This window comes from Sarcophilus harrisii, chromosome 3, assembly GCF_902635505.1.
Source record: "Sarcophilus harrisii chromosome 3, mSarHar1.11, whole genome shotgun sequence".
NCBI lineage: Eukaryota > Metazoa > Chordata > Mammalia > Dasyuromorphia > Dasyuridae > Sarcophilus > Sarcophilus harrisii.
In genome coordinates, this window is record NC_045428.1 from 201,956,392 (window position 1) to 201,977,372 (window position 20,981).

A 20,981-nucleotide genomic window follows, 5' to 3' on the forward strand; every position below is an offset into this window, starting at 1 on the left:
AATTAATCCCAACTCTGGAAAAATGCGACCAATACATCTGGGAGAAATCATTTCAAGTATGATTCAATAGGCAGATGAAACATGAAAAACAATGTTGCTGAAAGAGATGGGGCTGATAGTGGCTCAGATATGAACTTGAAATGTGATACCGCAGTCCTAAAGGCCAATGCAATTTAGAATTCTGCAAGGAAAAGGATTCTTTAACAGAGGGAGGCAACAGTAAGATCTCACCTGGAATACAGCTCCTTGGAAAGCAGAAAATAAATTGGAAAAAGTACAGAGAAGCAGAAGATAACCATATAGTGAGGTTAAGTTGTGATGAAAGATTCTAAGATCAAAATATGTTTATAGTATGGCCAAGCCATTAGCAAGAGCTGAGGGATATGATAACAATCAACAGACAGTTGGAGGGTCTAAATACCAAGGGTAAAGAAGAATTTTGGCCAGAGATCTAATTAGGCATCAGGGGAAAAATTAAGGAAGGAAAAGTTTAGCCTTAGTATAAGAAAACATTTTTGATAGTGGGATAGATGAGATTGTGGGATAATCTTCCAAAAGAATTGAAAGGAGCATCAGTATAATATCCTGTTAAAATTTGGTGCCAGCTAAAGTATTCTAGAGCATACTATAAAGGATATTCTTGTGACTCTATATAGGATGGAATACATAATTAATTTTTAAAAATTCTAGTTATGTATGCATATATTTATCTAAATGAGGTTTAAAAATAAGGCATTTTTGTACAATTAAAGAACCCAGATTGATTAACCATGGCACAGCAATACTACACTGCTTATCCCGGCTACCAAGAGTGAGTAACAAGTTTTTTTAATTGTGAAAATATGTATCATTTTTAATTCTCATTTTTTAAAAAGGTGATTCTTTTAGATAATTGTATTTTATTTTTTCCCCAATCACACATCAAGACAATTTTTTTTTTTTAAATTTAATAGCCTTTTATTTACAGGTTATATGCATGGATAACTTTACAGCGTTAACAATTGCCAAACCTCTTGTTCCAATTTTTCACCTCTTACCCCCCCCCACCCCCTCCCCTAGATGGCAGGATGACCAGTAGATGTTAAATATATTAAAATATAACTTAGATACACAATAAGTATACATGACCAAAATGTTATTTTGCTGTACAAAAAGAATCAGACTCTGAAATATTGTACAATTAGCTTGTGAAGGAAATCAAAAATGCAGGTGTGCATAAATATAGGGATTGGGAATTCAATGTAATGGTTTTTAGTCATCTCCCAGAGTTCTTTTTCTGGGCATAGCTGGTTCAGTTCATTACTGCTCCATTGGAAATGATTTGGTTGATCTCGTTGCTGAGGATGGCCTGGTCCATCAGAACTGGTCATCATATAGTATTGTTGTTGAAGTATATAATGATCTCCTGGTCCTGCTCATTTCACTCAGCATCAGTTCGTGTAAGTCTCTCCAGGCCTTTCTGAAATTATCCTGTTGGTCATTCAAGACAATTTTTAGAATTCATTTTTATAAGATTTGGAATTTCAAAATTTTTTTTTGCAACAATGAGGTGATTCAGGGCAATTCTTGTAATGGAGACTTGTAATAGAAAGAGCCATTTGCATTTAGGAGAGCTATGAGGACTAAATGTGGATTACAATATAGTATTTTCATCATTTTTGTTGTTTGCTTGCTTTTCTTCTTTCTCATTTTTTTTCTTATTTTAATCTGAGAATGATAAATGTGGAAATATGTTTAGAAGAATAGCACATGTTTAACCTATATCGAATTACTTACTGTAAGGGAGAGGGATGGGTGGAAGGGAGGAAGAAAAATTTGGAACACAAGGCTTTGCAAGGGTGCATGTTGTAAACTATCTTTGCATATTTTTTCTTATTTATTTATTTTTAAGACATATTGCTTTATGAATCATTGAAATGCCTTGGGTCACTGAATCACTGAGAAGAACCAAGTTTTTCATAGTTGATAATTATACATTTTTTTTTCTTAATTTTAAAATAATAGCTTTTTATTTTCAAAATACCTGCAAAGATAGTTTTCAACATTCACCCTGCAAAACACGTGTTCCAAGTTTTTCTTCCTCCCTCTCTCCCATCCCCTTCCCCTAGACATCAAGAAATCTAATACATGTTAAACAAGCACATTTCTTCCCACCTTATTTCTTTTATTTATTTAGTTTTAATACACTTTGCTTTATGAATCATGTTGGGAGAGAAAAACCAGAGGAAAAGGGAAAAACCATGGGAGAGAGAAAAAACCAGAATAAAGAAATGAATATAACATGTGTTGATTTATATTCAGTCTCCTTAGTTCTTTTTCTGGATGCAGTTGGCATTTGCTATCCAAAGTCTATTGGAATTGCTTCCTTTAATATTCTTGACTTTTTGTTCTTCAGATAAATTTTGTTATTATTTTTTCTAGTTCTATAAAATAATTTTTTGGCAGTTTATTTGACATGGCTCTGAACAGGTAGACCAATTTAGGCACAATTGTCATTTTTATTATATTAGCACAGTCTACCTATGAGCAACTGATATTTTCCCAACTGTTGAGATCTGACTTTATTTGTGTGAGAAGTGTTTTATAATTGTGTTCATAGAGTTTCTGACATTGTCTTGGTAGGTAGATTCCCAAATATTTTATTTTGTTGACAATTATTTTAAATGAAATTTCTCTTTGTATCTCTTCTTGCTGGGTTTTGTCAATAATACATAGAAATGCTAATGATTTTTGTGGGTTTATTTTATGTCCTGCAACTTTGCTAAAACTGCTAATTGTTCCAAATAGATTTTTGGATGATTATCTAGGATTTTCTAAATATATATTATATCATCTGCAAAGAATGATAGTTTTATTTTTTTATTGTCTATTCTAATTCCTTTAATTTCTTTTTCTTTTCTTAATGCTAAAGTCAACATTTCTAGTACGATGTTGAATAATAGTGGTCATAATGGGCATTTTCTTTGCATGTATTTTGAAAATAAAAAGCTATTATAAAAAATATTTCTAAATGCATTTTTTTTTTTTTTGCTAAATTTCAGGTTTTCATTAGTTTATTGAATCAATTTAGCAAAACCACTTGAAAATAATGATGGTCAAGAAAAAGTCTATATATTTATATCATTTCACAATTTACAAAGTGTTTCATCTACATTATCTCATTTTATCCTTAATTATTTTTAGCAGCTAGCACAAGTATTATTATTTATACTTCATACATAAATATGTAACAGGGCTTTGGAGCAAGTCTAGTTCACCTAAGATGGAGACACATATGTGATTGGTGCTAGAGAGCTTATTCTGTGAAATAAATGGACATTTTTCATTGGCCCATTACCAGATTGGGAACATCCTCTTTCCACTGATTGCAAAGCAAAAACTAGCTTCATCTTTGACACTTAAGATATTTTCTCACTTTCTGGTAATGACTTGGAGTGAAGGATGCATTCAAATATAATCTGGACACCAAGCAGTAATCTGGGGAAGGAAAGATGTTCCCTCTGCTGAGGCTCCATGAGAAGGGGCTTTAGAGAGCCTAAGAAAAAGTCCTAATGCTTTTTAGTCCCGTTTTGTTTCTCCTTTTCAGTTCTAAGTACTAGGAGTGTAATACTCAACTTGAGAGCTTCACAAATGGGAACTTGGACTCCAGAATTCCTGACCAGATGTTGCAACCAGCTTCATAGGAAGTCAGGCTCCTAGGATACAAGCCCAGGGGGTGTTTTGGATGTGGAACTTAATAAGCTAATACTTTGTGGGAACTGAGCTAAACTATTGAACCTACTCTCTCTCCCTTCCCCAGATACTGAAGTGGTATGTCCTTGAATGAGCTTTATTTAGTGGTTATTTTTTAAAAGTTAAATATAATTTCCAATTTTGTAGCAACTCATATACCTCTAGAAGTAACTGATATGATTTTGGTTCTTGTCAGTTGTTGTGTAGTCAGTTCCAGTTTTGTCTGGCTCTAAGTGAATCCATTTGGAGTTTTCTTGGCAAAGATACTGGTGTGGTTTGCCATTTCCTTCTACAGTTTATTTTACAGATGAGGAAACTGAGGCAAACAGAGTTAAGCAATTTCCCCACAGTCAAATGGCCAATAAGTGTATGAGATTATATTTGAATATAGCAGGTCTAACACTATCCATTAAGCCTCCAGTTGCCTCCTGATTCTTGTACAAAGTGTCAATAGAAACTTCTAATGCTCATTAATTCTCTAACAGTCATAACCTATTAGCCATGTTACAGGTAACATGAAAGCTATAAATATTTAGTACCACTAATGTGTACATAAGTACATAAAATTGCATGGAATTAGTAGAATTGTTACCATATTAATCATACACTGCATGTGTTCAACCTCACTTAGAAAGTAACTGGTTAGAAAAAAAAAAGTGTTAGTTTGTTAACCATTTAACCAAAATGTATATAACCAATGAGCCATGACAAATACCATGCACTGATATTCAAATCAGAAGGGCAATAGGTGTTTTCATTGTTGGCAACATATTTTAAGGCATTGTTACTAAAGAAAGGGCAGGTGAAAACAAAGATTTTTCACTTCCAATGTGGCCTCTGAGGAAAAGAAAGAAATGTATTAATGGTTCCCTAAATGTAATTTGGTATTTACATCAGGCAACAATGGGAAAAATTATAAAGATTAAACTTCTGCTTCTAACACTAAATTGTCAGTACTTTCAATGAATGTTTTTAAGGCATTTCAGTGTATGTAATGAAGAAAGGTGAGTGTAAATGAGGGTGATGGGAAATCCTATCTTGAATAAAAGTGTCTTTCCTTAGTACATGTAGTGAATAATAGTGAATAAAATCATAGACCTAAATATAAGAGGTCATCTAATCAACTCCCTTGTGGCTGTCAAAATGGAAACTATTTTGAACATCTTAAAATTCCATAGAAATGTTATTAATTTTTATTATGTAAATCATACATGTTAGCTCTGTGGTTCCTACATATTCAAAATAGCCAGGTGAAATGGAAAGAGTGTTGCACTTAGAATAAGATGAGACCTGAGTTCCAATAATAGCTCTGATCCTTACTAGCTGTGTTACTTTGGGCATATTGATTTACTTTCACACTTACTTACTTACCACAAGCAATCCAAGAATATCTGGCCAGCTTCAAATCCTGTACCTAACAAGTCCTGGCTTTGTGACCTTGAACAAATCACTCAATTCTTAGTGTCCCCAGCAATTCTCTAAGATCATAAATTAAAAAGAAGGTGTCAATATGCATTGGCTAATGAGGTTGATCAAAGTACCCTAAACAGATGTTATCATGTTATATTAAGAGTTTTTGGATGGATTAAGTGAGATAATATAAATAAAGCACTCTTTAAAGATATTCCCATTGAAAAGGCTTTTTGTAATATTCAGTGTTTTTTTTTAAGTGAATTAAAACTTTGTAACATTTCTTGAGATATATTAATTCATATTTGGGATGGGCATAAAACAAGGGACAGAAAATACCATAAAATCAGTATTGGGGGGGTCACTAATTTTTTTACTCCTTTTTCTAAGTTCATGAAAAGTTAACAGGTTGAGATAGGGACTGGACCCATGGAATATAAAAGTAAGAAGCCTATGGAAAAATGGAAGCATTTTTACATTTGCATATTATCCTTCTATGCCTCCAAACATGGAAAAAAACCAGCTCAATTCAAACACAGTTTAGTAAATATCCTACTTACTTTAAACATCCTTTCTGTCTCCCATACCAAATAGCAAGAAGAAAATGTGATGGCTTTTAGATATCTAATAAAATACTTAAAATCGTTGAAATAAAATCATCTGAAGCAAATTCTTTCTTCCCATTCAGAGTTAAATATTTAACAAAGTCTATTCAGTGTTTTTCCTCTGTCCCATAGTTTTAGAATTTGGGTTTTTGTGATAGAAGTTCTTTCTACTCTCCTAAAACAGTTTCAAAAATAATTTGTGATTTAAAACTATTTCTTATATAGATTACTAAAATGAATGAACCCTAACCCCAACTTGAATATTTGAGGGTACAAGAAATTAACTTTATAAAATGAAGAGGAGAGGGGCAGCTAGATAATGGAGTGGCTAGATTACCAGCTCTGAAATCAGGAGCACCTGAGTTCAAATCTGGCCCCAGACACTTAACACTAGCTGTGTGACCCTGGGGAAATCATTTAACCCCAGTTACCTCAGCAAAAGGAAAAAAAAAAAAACCTTATGGAGATAGGCTATAATAGGCAAGATGATTTCATATTGTATATTTATGCTCAGAAATCCAGTCTCTAAGGGAGATGGGGAGCTCCAAGGTAAAAGATCATGGTTGATGAGCAAAGCTATAACTAGGAATTTTTACACAGGTGAGAATCAAGAAGACCACCCTCAATGGAGGATGGTGTTCATAGAAAAAAAAAAAACCTCGGAATACCTATAGTCACCATTACAGATAAGAAAATTTATAGCCAAAGAGATTAAATAATTTGCCTAAAGTTAGGCAGTTAGTAAGGATCAGAGTAGAATTTGATCCCAGATCTCCCAACTCCAAGTCTCTAATTCTTTTCATATGTGTAATTTCCAATGATGGAACCCATTGTGCTCCTACATGTGCTTTAATAATAATAACAACAGTAAGTTAAAGTTTTTTAAGGTTTTCAGAATGGATTCCTGTCTTGCCAGAGAATTTGATCCTTGCAAGGGTAGAAAGTAGGATGGGGTGAGGAGGAAATAACTGTTTTACTATTTGGCAGCTCCTTGTTTTGACTATCTTTGCAAATTATGTGCAAAATTCTTTTTTTGTTTGTTTCTGATGAAGGATGATAAAGGTTCTCAGGACCCTTTAATCTCTGCTGCTGTAGTAAATAGAGTGTGGGACAAATTCAGGAAGACTTAACATTCGAATCTTACTTTAGATATACTTAATAGTGATGTGACTCTAGGCAAACCTTTTAATCTATTTCAGCCTTAGTTTTCTCATCTGCAAAATGGGAATAATAATAGTAACCATTTCATACAATTGTTGTAAGGATTAAATTAAACATCAAAGTTTAATTTATAAAAATTAGCTATTATTGTTATTTCAGATCTCAGAGGACAAGTCTTAAATTATTTAATTCAAAATCAAATTTGCAAATAATATACCATGAAGTATTTTGCCTAAATTGGCATGTAATTTTTTACATAGATAGATTGGATGTAATTTTTTAGTATCTGGTGGCTTTAATTGTTGGAATTCCTCTGAGACATTTTATTTTCTTAGCCATATTACTTAGTATCATTTAGATAATAGAGTAATTTCCTTTAGCCACTGGGTAAAAGCTAGGGATTTTAGAGGAGTGCCAGCATTGGAGTCTCATTAGATTGTGAGCTCCTTGAGGGGAATGTTCTTTACAGTTTTTTGTATACCCAGTGCTTGACATATATATAGTAGGCTCTTAATAAATTTTTACTGACTGAAGCACTATTTGAGTCAGCAGTGTGACATGATACCCTAAGAGGCATTAGCCTCTGCAGGAGAGTGACCTGATCAGACCTGCATGTTGGCAGATTATTATTTAGTTTAGAGATCTATTAGATAGTTCCTGAGATTTCAGAGAACTCTTAGCCACTTGCATTTAAAAATGTCTGACAAATCATTTAAATATTTGGAGATCATCTTGTTTTGATTCTTTTCCCAGTAACTTAACCCTTTTGGGAAGTAGCATGTCATAATGGAAAGTGTCAGCCCAGTACTCTATATAAAACAGGCATTTAATAAATGCTTCTTGAAGATGCTGTGTGGCTTGGTGAGTATAGTGCTAATCATGAAGGTGAGAAAGATCTAGTTTGAATTCTGTCTGTGATTTTTACTGTTTTTGTATGATGAGGCAACAAATTCTTCAACAATTCAATAAAATGTTACATAGCACCTGCCATGTGCATGTTTTGAACATGTATCAGGCTTTGGATTCTGAGATGAGAAAATGTCATAAATCATGTTCACTGGATTTTATAATTTAGAACAGGGTTATCCAACTCAATAGAAATAGGGAATATAAGGATCCTTTTGGGCTACATATTGACTTAGTTTTTAAATATTCTTTTTAAAAAACTATTTCCCCAATACATAGTTATATCATGGAATGTTTCCAGTGTCCAGTGTTTTGACACCTTTGATCTGGAAGGATGACACAAGTACAATTCAATTTAGAATGAAATTAAGTGTAGAGGGTAGTTCAAATAGAGATGGGGAATTAGTGAGGGAGAGGAAATTAATTTCTTTCAGAGTATACTGGAAGATTTCATGGAAGAGATAGTTAAATCACTAAGGAAGAGAATTTTATCAGGAAGTGTGGAAAAAGTCTTTTCAGTGCCTACTAAGATTGTGTCTTTCCTGAGGTCACAAAAACCAATATATGACAGAGATATAACTCAAACTCAGTTTGTCTTATTTCCAAGGATAATTCTTTCATCCATTACTTTATGGTGGATCTAATTCTTTATGCACTTGCTTTTCTGTTTTTTGTATGTGTTGTGAATATTCTAACTGCTGTATTTTTATCCCAGTACTTAGCACAGGGCCTAGCACATTGTAGGTGCTTAAAAGTGTTTTCAAATTGATTGATTGATCAGAAAAAATTCACAGAGATGGAGGAGCTGGCAGGAGGAGATAGGGAACTGTTGGTAGTTCAATTTGCCTAGCCAATAGAGTGCCAGACTCTGGGGGTTTTATTTTATCTTGTAGACAACAGGAAGCCACTGGAGATTTTTGATGAGCAGAATGACCTGATAAGACTAGTGCATAGGGAAGCTTACTTTGGCATGTCTCTGAAGGAGAAGAATGAATGGGGTGGGGGAATGAATAGGGTGGGGGAAGTGAAGAGAGAGAAAGAGAGAGAGAGAGACAGACAGAGAGAGACAGAGAGAGAGACATAGAGAGAGACAGAAAGAGAGAGAGAGAGACAGAGAGAGAGAGAGACAGAGAGAGACATAGAGACAGAGACAGAGAGAAACAGAGAGAGACAGAGACAGAGAGAGAAAGACAGACAGAGAGACAGACAGAGACAGAGAGAGACAGACAGACAGAGACAGACAGACACAGAGACAAAGCAGACAAGAGTCACAGAGACAGAAATGGAGAGGGAAAGAATCACAGACAGAGAGAGAGAAAGAGGGGGGAGGAGAGAGAAAGACATAATATAATATGAAATAATATGAAAGACAGATATAAAGAGAGAGAGAGAGAGAGAAGAAAGAAGAGAAGGGGGAAGGGAAGAGGGGAAGGGAGAGGAGAGGAGGGGAGGAGAGAGAGATACACAGAGATAAAACAGAAGATGCAGATAGAAAAAAGTTATCACAGTCTCAATGGGGGAGGTCACTGTTTGGGAATGGGGTTGGAATGGGGGTGGGGGAAGCAACTTCGCCACTGATTGGATATGCAAAGTGAATTAAAGAGCATATGTGAGTTTTGAGTTTGTGAGACCCGAGAAATGTGGGTGCCATGAACAGAAGCAGAAAAATTAGGAAGAGGAGCATGTTTGCAGGAAAGGCGATGGTTAGAAGTTTGGGTACGTTCTTTTGAAGAAAACATGATGCTAAGAAAGTGGAATTGTAGCTCAATAGAGAGGTCTGGAGCAAGATTTGGTCATCAGATCTTTACAGGTGATTACTGAAGCCATGAAAGTGAGTGAATATGCAAAGTGAATTAAAGAGCATATGTGAGTTTTGAGTTTGTGAGACCCAAGAAATGTGGGTGCCATGAACAGAAGCAGAAAAATTAGGAAGAGGAGCATGTTTGCAGGAAAGGCGATGGGTAGAAGTTTGGGTACGTTCCTTTGAAGAAAACATGATGCTAAGAAAGTGGAATTGTAGCTCAATAGAGAGGTCTGGAGCAAGATTTGGTCATCAAATCTTTACAGGTGATTACTGAAGCCATGAAAGTGAGTGAAATAGCCAGGGAATTCAAAGAGGGAAGAGACGGCGTCTAAGAGTGTTATACTCACACCTTAGCGTCATGCTCACACTTCAAAATGAGGATAATAAAACCACCATACGGGACTATCGTGATTAACACAGTAGCCTGCACTTAAGTAGGCACTTATTAAGTGCTTTTATTAATATATAGATTTTATTATTATTAATATATTAATAATTATATTATCAATTATTAATATATTAAACAATTAATTATTTAGTAAATAAATAAAACTGATAATAATAAATAAATAATAATAAAATGTATTAATTATTATTAATAGTTATTAATATAATCGCTTTTATTAAAAGCGAATTCTTCTCTCACCCCCTTTAAAAACCAGCAATTATCTGATAGATGAATTTTAAGGGAGGGAAAATAACTGCCAGAGCGTACACCTGACACGAAAAGGTAACGTGGGAAACAACCCCCACCAGTAATCTGACAACAGTTCTCTCCCCTCCCAGAGTTCCCCCTTTCCGGGTCGGAGAAAGGAAGCAGAGAAAGAAAGGTATGTGCTTTCCTTATCTTCCCCAGATATGTGGGGTTATCGGGTTGTGCCCTCCCCTCCCCCCTTCTCTTGGGCATCTGGCCCACCTTTGGCTTCCTCCTGCTTTCCTCGGGGCTGACTCTCCCCAGCCTGGTGCAATTCGGAGTCCTGCCACTGGCAGCGAAAGCCTCCCTCAGCCGTTGAGCCTGCACAAATGGGGAGCTGTGCGCCTGCTCCGTGGCTGAGCGGGCTCGGGGGGGAGTAGCCTGGGGGGCGCTTGGCACTTGGCTTCTCCTCTCTGATCCGCTCGGCGGTCTCCCCTTGCGGAGCGCGATTCCCGTTTCGCCCCCCGGCCAGCGCTCCCGCTTTCACTCTTACTTCTCGCCCTCCCGGAGGTCTCCCTGGGTGCACTGCTGCGTTCTAGGACAACAAGTTGGGAGAAGCGCCGTGAGCCGCAGCGGGGCTCCGCAGCCCCCGAGGCTGGGGCCGGTGCGTCCCCGCGCCGCGTCCCGGAGCTGCCCCGTCCGGGGCAGAGTGTCCCCGTCCCCCTTTGCAGATGGGGCGTGCAGGGAGGGGGCGTGCAGCCGCAGCGCAGGGCAGGGCGGCCCCTCTGCCTCCCCGCAGACTCCCACTGCCCCGAGGAGGGGCTCGCTGGAGCCGGGCTTAAGTGCGCGGGGCCGCGGAGAGCCGGGGCTCCGGGACAGCGCCGAGAGGGGGAGTGGCGCTGGCGGGACTGGCCGCCCTGGGAGCGAGCTCCCGTGGCCGCCTCCGACCCTTCTCCTCCTCTTTCTCCTCCTCCTCCTCCTCCTCCTCCTCCTCCTCCTCCTCCTCCTCCTCCTCCTCACTTGGACCTCGGTGGGGAGCTTGCGGCGTCCGTTGGCCGCTCTCGCTTTTCCCGACGGCGCCCGGGACTCCCCTTGTCCTCGGGAAGCCCGCGAGCCCCCCGCGGCTCTGCCCCTCCTTCTGGGGCTAGTTATGCGCCTCCTGCAGCCGCCCCCGCCGGGGGGATCGGACAGCCCTGCGGGCGCAGCTCGGGACAAATAGAAGCCCCCGTGCCCGAGGCTGCCGGTCTCCGCCCTCGGGTGCCCGAGGCTGCCGGCCTCCGCCGCGGGGCTCTTTCCTCTCTCTCTCTCTCGCTTCACCCTCCCTGTGTACCTGGCGGCGGAGAGAGGTCCCGGACTCAACTACTTCGAGATGTCAGCGCAAAGTCTGCTCAACAGTGTCTTCTCCTGTTCTTCCCCAGGGTCCGGTGCTGCCTCTGGCAAGGGCTTATCCAAAAGGAGGTTGCGCCAGACCCGCAGCCTAGACCCTGCCATCATTCGCAACTACGGCCGAGACCCAGAGGAGGAGGAGGATCTTGGGGGGGCCATGCCTAACAGGATTACTTCGGGCCGAATCAGGGGGGCAGGCAGCGGGGGCAGCAGCCCCTGCACCCCGCTTTCTTCAGCTGAGTGTCTCGCGGGGTCTTCTTCGCGGGCTGCAGCTCGAAGGGGTTTGCCCTCTCCTGGCCCCCTGTGCTCTTCCTTCTCAACCCCTAGCACTCCTCAGGAGAAGTCACCTTCAAGCAGCTTCCACTTTGACTACGAACCAAGCTTGGGAAGAAACACCCTGAAGAGGAATATGGCCTGGGACCTGCCTTACTTCCTCTCTGGGCCCAGCGGGGGACGGCCCTCTTCCACTGCGGGCATCCTTACCTCCCCGGGGGGGAGCACCAACAGCATCTTCTCTTCTCCTCGGAGGTGGCTCCAGCAGAGGAAATTACAGCCTCCACCCAACAGCAGCAGCCATTCCTACATTGTGTGGAAGTCTGAGGTAGGACCATGGGCACCTGGTCCCTTTGTTTCTTATTCCTGCTGCTCATCCCCGGAGAAAGAGGGATCTGCAATCGTGCCGTGGGGGCATTTTTAGCTTAATTTGCTGGAAGGGACTGTTCTTTGTAGTCTTTCACCGAGTCTAGGTGGTGGCTGTTTCTTGGGACTAGAGAGAGACCAGATGAATGGTCTTAGATGGAGAGGGTAGGAAGTTAGTTTGTGTCTGGTTGTGGGAAGCCCCTAGTGGCCACTTTAACAGCTTGGAGTCTGGACCAGCAGAGAGGTGTTTCGGTTTATAGATGAGCTTGGGTTTCGAGAAATAAGGAAAGTGCTCAGGACTTTGCCTTAGAGTATTGTGTTTTTCGAAATTTAAATTACTATTGTTATTCATACTTTTAGTATCTGTGAAATTTTTTTTCATCTGTTGTTTTTCAATTAACACATCAGAAATTAAATCACTATCTCTTATCACATTTTATCATGAAAACTCCTGAGGATACTTCCCAGGCAATATAATGGGTCTGGAATAGGAATGAATGAAAACGTTATATCCAGAAGTTAGGATTTTATGTTTTCTTCATTTAATGCTAGAGAATAAAATTTCTGAAAAGGTTTCTTAGATGGGTACTTTTAATAAGAGCGTATTAATTATTTTGAAAATTGAAAAAAATCTTGTCATCTTTGGATTGTTAATTGTCACTTTGGAGTTTTAATAAAACAATAATGACATGTGCTTTACCAAAGCTATGCTGTTCATAGAAACCTTATGGGTTATAGATGTGAAACAAAATGCAGAATTATTTGATTTTACATAACAACAATACGAAGAAAAACTCGATATGTAAAGTTAGAAGTATCAGTTTAAATTTCAAAAACACTGGCATTACATAATTAATGAAATATTAGTTACTGTTGATATATTATTGATTTAGGGATTCATTAGTACATCCTCCCCTTTCATATAATTAAATATAAAGTGATATAATTTATATATAAGTGATATAATTATATATATAACTTATATAAATATAGTGATATAATTAAATACAAAGTCAATTTGTATTTGATATTAATATTTAGCTTCATAGTGTGTTTTAAAAATGAAAAATCTATCCTAATATTGGTCAATATAATCACTGGTTTATCTATCCCTTTGTTATGATAAAATGGGGATCCTAAGGAAAAAGATAATTGAGTCATAGACAAGGAAAATTACCTCAAATTACGAAGTCAGCATCATAGATGGTTTTAGCCAAAAGTTTTCTCAGTTTCTATCCAAGTTACAGAAATATGTATTATCAATAACGTTTGTTGATGTTAAAGAAAACCAACCTCTATGAAGATAAGGGCTTGATTAAATAGTCCTTTAGCAATAACATTTGAAAACAATTATATCACCAAAGAACTTTTGGAGGGTTTTCTTAGCAAACCATATAATCCTTATCCTACTAACTTAAAGAGAAGCAGTAAATGTTGCCTAACAAAGGACTGTAACTTCAAAAGCAGGGTATAGGAAAACCTAGAAGATAACATTTGATTGAAAATTATATTGCTATATATTACATCATATAAAAAATTTGTATCTAAATTGTTGAAATGCCAAATAATGTTACTTTTCCAAATGAAACTCATCTGTCAAGAATTTATTCACTTTGCATATTTTTAAAATATAAAAGTGAGTACATGAGCATCCAGCAAAAGAATAAATCCTTCTCATAAAGTTTCTTATTCTAATTTTGAAAATTAACTTTTGACCTTCCTAAGTTCTTGGTCCCTTTCATCCCTTCATTATTGAAGAGAACTTGCAGTAGTTTGGGTTGACAGTGCTACAAGTTAGTATAAGTATTGGTTTCCTTAATAGTATCCTAAAAGAAATCTTGGTTCAGAAATGCAAGAACCTAAGTTTCCCTCATTGCCTTATCCCAGACTATGGGGGCTGGGATGGGGGGAAGAGGAAGAGAAGGGATGCTGCTGCTATCATGATGTATGTGAAGGAAATCATGACTAGGTAAAGGCCTGTTCTGTGTTATTGTTCATCCTTATGTTTTTTGGACCCTCCTTGCCTCAGCTTTTATATCTATTATCTTCAAAACTGGAACACAATTTCTTGCCTTACCCCTGGATTTTGTGAAGTTATAGCACTGACCTTTGAATGACCATCTCTATTTCTCGTTGGTTTTATGAAAAAGGGCATTTGTTGAAGTACATCTGCTCCTCTTTGCTCAGATATATTGAGTCACCTGCTCATTCTCACCATGGACTGGCTGCTTCTTCACCCCCACAGAATGCCAGAGAAATATGGGTAATATTCCATATGGGATTGGCTCATGAAAGTAGATTGGCTGGCCTTAGGGCTGTATCCCTCCATCTTCAAACAAATTTCTCTTTATTTGGAGGTCTCAACACTGTGATATGATGAAGTCTTCAAGTTCTCTTACACTGGCCAGTATTTCTTTGATTTTAGGTTTTTATAGGAGGGATTGAAATTTCACTTACAAATCTGGCCAGTTTTTTTTCAACTTTCTTAGGAAACTCTCTGGTATTATACTAAGAAGTGAAAATAAGAAGCTACTGTTTTTGAGAGTATTCTGTCTCATTGCAATTCCATGGACTTCTGTATATATTGGCCAAACCTAAAGCTTAATATCTTCATCCAAAAATAGGTCTCCTCTCATCTGGAGGTTGATTTCTGCTCTAATCATTGAGGCATACTCAATGTATAACAGATGCTCACACCACATTGGTATTCTGTTCATGCAAAATACAGTTGAGTAGTCAATTCCCAAGAAAATATAGTCTTAACTGTCCAGGGGCTGGTAAGTCATTGAGGTTTAATAATACCCAGCATTTATATAGCACTTTAAGGTTGGCAAAGTGCTTTACAAATATGATCTCATTTTAATCTCACAATCACCAAGAGGTAGATGCTATTGCTATTTTACATATGGAAAAACTGACATAGAGTTGAAGTGATTAGCCCAATGCCATATGACTAATAGGTGTCTAAGACTATAGTTGAACTCAGGTCTTGATTAAAAGTCAGAGATTGCTCTGTGCACAAAGTCACTGTGTTGTCCATATAAGTTGTGTTAAGCTTCTTAGGTTATTTGTAATACTTCCCTGTATGCTTTGGTCCTCTGGGACCATAAAGGCAAGAATTATATATTTGTAGGCAAAACAAATCCAGAGAAAGCATGGGATTACTAAAAAGAATGAGTGTATCATTAGATATAAAGACATTATTTGCATTAATGGAGAGAATCATAAATATAACTAAATTCAAGTTTTCTCTCTGGCTGAATTAAGAAAGACTTCTTGTAAAAGATTAGATTTAGATGGAACATGAAAGAAGCTAAGGTATATAGGAGGTGAAGATGAAGAGGGAGTATTCTAGAGATGGAGGGACAGTCACTGAAAATGTTCAGAGTGGGAGCTGGAGTGTCTTGTGTGAAGAACAGCAAAGAGAGAACTTTTTCCCAAGTCACAGGGTACAGAAAGGGATAGTATAAGATGCAAATAGACTGGAAAAGTGCATTTGTATGGCTGCATGGGGTGCGAGAAGGGAAAGTATTGATTATGAAAGGCTTTGAAAGCCAAATAGAGGATATTATATTTGATCCTCAAGGTGATAGGAGACCACTGACATTTATTGAATTGAGGAGGAGGGGGATAATATGGTCATCAGTTTAGTAGCTGAATAAAGGATGTACTAGAGTATCAAGAAATTTGTGTCAGGTCAAGCAATAGTTTAATTAGGAGGTGATAGGGTTGTGCACCATCAGTAGAGGGACTTTCCATTTCTTACAGCAACAAAATCAGCATACCAAAAAAAATTGCCATCCTCTCCATTTCCAGTAGAACTTGAGGGTGTATAGAAGTCTAAGTGAAATTGTAAGTTTTAATAGCTTAATTGGGATGTTAATTAAGGATACATATAATTTATATTGCTATATAACTTATCTTCATCTCAAAATGCCACATTTGGTAATAATTGCTATAAAACTAAGGCATGTATTAAAATAAAGTGTTTTCTCTTTTAAGAAATGTTTTTGGACAGATTTCCTATTGCTCTTTAACATATTGTACAACTGAATTCTTTGCCATACTATCAAACATACTTATACACAGAGTATACTAATAATAGTTTGTAGAATCTGTATTAATTTACACAATATATCAGCCTGTCTTCCATGTACCATAGTATTATGGACAAAGTTCTGAAGCAGGCAGATGTGCCTCAGAAGGCAACAGATATCCTATCTCCCTTTTGACCTCATTCTCCTCCTATAGGTTGTTAAAAATGTTAAAAATGAATTGTCATTTGGACTTTGATTTTCTTGTTTCTAGGGTAATGACAGGAATGTGAGTCTTTAGTACATATAGTGCATGCCAATGCTAAACTATGTGGGACTCCAAAAATATGTACTAATAAGGAGGTTGCTTTCTGTGACCCTTCTTTGCCATTACCTGACATCTTAATGATGAGTCAATCTAGAAACCAAAAGGTTAAAACTGAACTAAGATTTTGAGATACCAAATGTAATAATTCATGACTAATTTGGTGATGTTTTTGTGATAATTTTATTTTGATGGTTTCCATTTAAAACCAACCTTTGTCCACATAAAAAGGTAGTATAATATATTTATGGAATAACTTTTATTGTATTATTTCTGTGATTTAAAATTATTTGATAATATATTTAAGGATTTTTTTGTTTTTGAGAGATTTCAAGACAAAGGTACAGTTTTATGCTTTTTATCCAATAAATAAATATCTTTAAGTTAAACAATGACTCTCCAGAAAAATTACTGATTTTTAATTTTTTTCTTATTTTGTTTGCTTTTGTGTTATCCTACAAAGTTTCTTTTTCTGTTAATTTCGCCGCTCTTTGCCAGCTGTGTATCAGCCCCAGCTATTGGATTGAAGAAAATATCTTTTCAATATGCTATAAAGAGAAGAATGATCAGGTCCCAATGATGGAGACAAATCTGTCAAGTCTAGTTATTGCTATGAGGAACTGTAGTAATACAGATTGGGAATGAGAAAAAAGCTGGGATTAAAGAAACAAATGTAGGCACTGAAACATGTAATGGTTGGACATCAGGGATAATCTGTGTTGTTAAAGAGGTAGTGATTTGACAACAAAAAAAAGTGAGGCAGGATATTTTTTTTTTACTCATCAATATATCCCATGATCTCAAATTAGTAAAAATACAATAGTCAGGTTACTGAGCCACAAAAAATAGTCTTAACATAGACACCACCTGGATTTGTTTCTCTTAGCTGGAGTTTCTAAGGTCATCTATTTATTTGTATCTTTTATTTATAGAGCACAGTACCTTCTTTGATATAGGCATATCACCCATGTCTCACAACTAATTCCAAAGATCTTCAGAGAGTTTTAGAGTGTCTTTGTTCATCTCTTCTGACTTCCATTTAACACACAACACACACACACACACACACACACATTTACAGATGCATGCATATGCATGTGTCTATCCTTGTCCTTGGGCTTATTGAGCCAGAAAAATGAGATTTCAAGATTTACACACTTGAATCAGAAAAATATAAGGTATAATCAAATACACTCAATAAAGACAAAAATGCAGTGGTTGAAAGCAGATTCAGACCCAGGAAAGCCTGGATTCATAGTTAATTTGTGAACCATGTTGAGCAAGTAACTTAGACTCTCAGTGTCCTCTGCATTGGTAGAGAGACTGAAGGACACCACTACTTAAGCAGAGCAAGTTTCTATATTGCAAGTTCTATATATCAATAAAATTATGTGAAAGGACCAAAAAGTAATAGAGTGCTATTTAGTATGTGTGTTATGCTGGAAATTCTCTTCCTCACTGCCACCACCTGAACTTTGAACGCTTTCTTGGGCTCATTAGGTATTGTGGTAAAACAAAAATCTAGTTCTTTGCTTTTTTATTTATGCAAGTCTTAAGAGTACAACAAAAACTATTGCCTATAGGTAGTGAAGAGGTATGAAGGTAGAAATTTGCCTGGTCTTATGGTCAGCACAATGCCAAACACATAGAAGATGCTTAATAAATATTGATTGATGGATTGACCTTTGATTTCAATAGTATGTGAAATTCCTTTCACTGATAATAGGTGAAGAAACTCTTCTATAACTTTTGTAATTGAAATGAATGAGTATTTATTAAGTGTCTAAAACAGACAGTCATTTCAAGGAAATAAATTGTAGTTTTAGAATTAGCAAGGGTAATGGGGATGCTAAGGGACTTGTTTATGGAGCAGTTACAATGTGTCTTATTCAGGATTTAAAGCCAGGTCTTTTCAGCTCTGAGGCTAGCCTTCCACCCATTGCCCCACGTTGTCTTTTAATATAATTTATGTGCAAGTAAATAGAATAGATACAGACACGACAAATCATCAATGAGCATTTATAAAGTGTTTATGTCTTGAGATAAGTGATAGGGGTGCAAAAAAGGCAAAAACGGTTGCTGCTCTTAATTAACTCACAGCTCAAATAGAATGATGACATGCAAAATAATTGGAGACAGACAATATTTTAATCCTAGAACTAGTCCAATAACCTAAATCCACTCATTTCTACTCTAGGATCTTTTCTGTGCACATAAAATATAATTTGCCTATTTTATTTCTTATTTATTTCTGCCACTGACTCAAGTCAAGCTTCTTTTTTTTCCTGGTAGCTCTCTTCTTAGGTGTCTTCCATGTTTTTTTGATGGATTCAGTTCTGACCGAACAAAACCCTCTTTCTCTAACTGTTCTCTATCTGTTGTATAGATACCTGGGTTTTTATTTTACCTAATATTCACAGAGAACCATTTTCCTTTCTTCTAAGAGCCAGAGAGATATTTCATTTTCACATAGAGACTGAAGACATTTCATGGCACAATAGCAAACACATCAAAACACATGAAGTGGGAGGCCATTTGACAATGGATGGTAGAAAATGTTTTTCCAGGAGATCAGAGAAAGGAGAGAGTGTTGATGTCATCATGATTCAGGTTAGCATACTCACAAGAGGCATTAAATTGATTTCATTGTATAGCATGAGCAGCAGCATCTAAGTCAATGGCAACATACCTTATCTATTCATCATCACGAGTAAATTGAGTAGACTTATTTAATATACATTTAGTTTTTAAAGCAGTCATGCTTGAGAATCCAATACAAGAAACAACCAATCATTCTTTTAGTACCTCATAGGTTAATATTATCAAAAATTTCTAAGACATTCACAAAGGAGATATCATCAGTATGTTGACCTTGCATAGTCATACATCAAAGATATATTCTTGCAAGAGATGATTTAACTTTGCAACCGAATGAATGGGTTTAGAGCCTGGGAAGATTTATTATGAGTTGCTATATATAGTTAAGTTAGAAGCGCCAGGAGTACTATTTATGTGGTAACAACATTGTAAAGGCAAACCATTTGGAGAGGTTCTTTGATCAATGTAATGATCCATCACAGTTCCAGTGGACTGATAATCTATGTTGCTCACTTCCTGAGTGAGAAAGGATAGATTTGGGATGCAGAATGAAACATACTTTTTTTTAATGGACAGTGTAGGAATTTGTTTTGCTTGAATGTGCCTACCCTTTAATAGGCTTTTATTTTCTTTAATAGAACTGGCTGGGAGGGAGATAAAATATGTACTCGTTAATTGAAAAGAAAATTAAAATTAAAAGTGACAGTATTGTGGAATCAACAAAGAATTATGAACTAAAATGAGACATATAAAAATAGATAAAACTAAGCATGAAAACATATCAGCTCTACTTTAGAAATTATATTTGCTTCAAGACAGGACTTCTAAAAACATGATAGATAATTCACCAAGGAAGGAGGCCCTAAAAAATTCTGTACATAAAATTACAAAGAATCTAGGGGAAAAGATGGGAAAGTATTTAAGAAAATCATTAAGATTGCTTAAGGAGTTCTTTAACTAGCTTAAGTTTTAAAGTTGTTGTTCAGATACTTTTCAGTCATTTCTGATTCTTTATGGCCCCATTTGGGATTTTCTATGCCAATATACTAGAATAGTTTGCCATTTCTTTCTTCAGCTCATTTTATAGATAAGAAAAGAGAGACAAATAGGATTAAGTTAATTGACCAGGGTCAGATAGCTAGTAAGTATCTGAGACAGGATTTGAACTTAGTGTTTTTCTAACTAACTCCAAACCTGGCACTCTCTCCACTGTGTTACTTAACTGTCCCTGGGTTTTAAAAAGTGATATCAAAAATGGAATTTGGGATCTGTGATCAAAGAATAGCATAAAATGGTGCCATAGTCCTTTAAGAATAATATGGGAGGCTAAAGAAAAGAATAAAATAATATCTAAGAAGAATTAATAACAATATGGATTTCTATATTCATATTTAAAGTAAGAAGAGGAATAAGAGATATTCTCTTTTTTTTTTTTTTTCATTTTTTTTTTTTTTTTATTTAATAGCCTTTAATTTACAGGATATATACATGGGTAACTTTACAGCATTAACAATTGCCAAACCAATAAGAGATATTCTCAATCGAAGGCATAGGATCTAGAGTTAAAAATAATATGAAATAAGCATTCAATTTCTATTCTTTATCAAGAAGAATGATGTTTAAGCTATAAAAGATGAAACAAATATAATTGAGAGTACATATAACCATTTTACTGCCCTACTCAAAATCAGTTACTTCCAGCATTAAATATATAACTGTATTTTGTTTATAAAACCTTTATAACCTG

At 36.7% G+C, this 20,981-nt stretch overlaps 1 protein-coding gene across 1 annotated transcript in view; it reads left to right on the top strand.

Annotated features, from left to right (window-relative positions):
• The first annotated feature begins 11,251 nt into the window (after positions 1-11,251).
• Positions 11,252-20,981, top strand: part of ARHGAP6 (Rho GTPase activating protein 6) — a 580,691-nt gene continuing 570,961 nt past the window's right edge. The window contains exon 1 of the mRNA XM_003765584.4: positions 11,252-12,239. Coding sequence (XP_003765632.1) covers positions 11,622-12,239 — 618 coding nt within the window. The 5' untranslated portion in view covers positions 11,252-11,621. The remainder of the gene's footprint in view (positions 12,240-20,981) is intronic.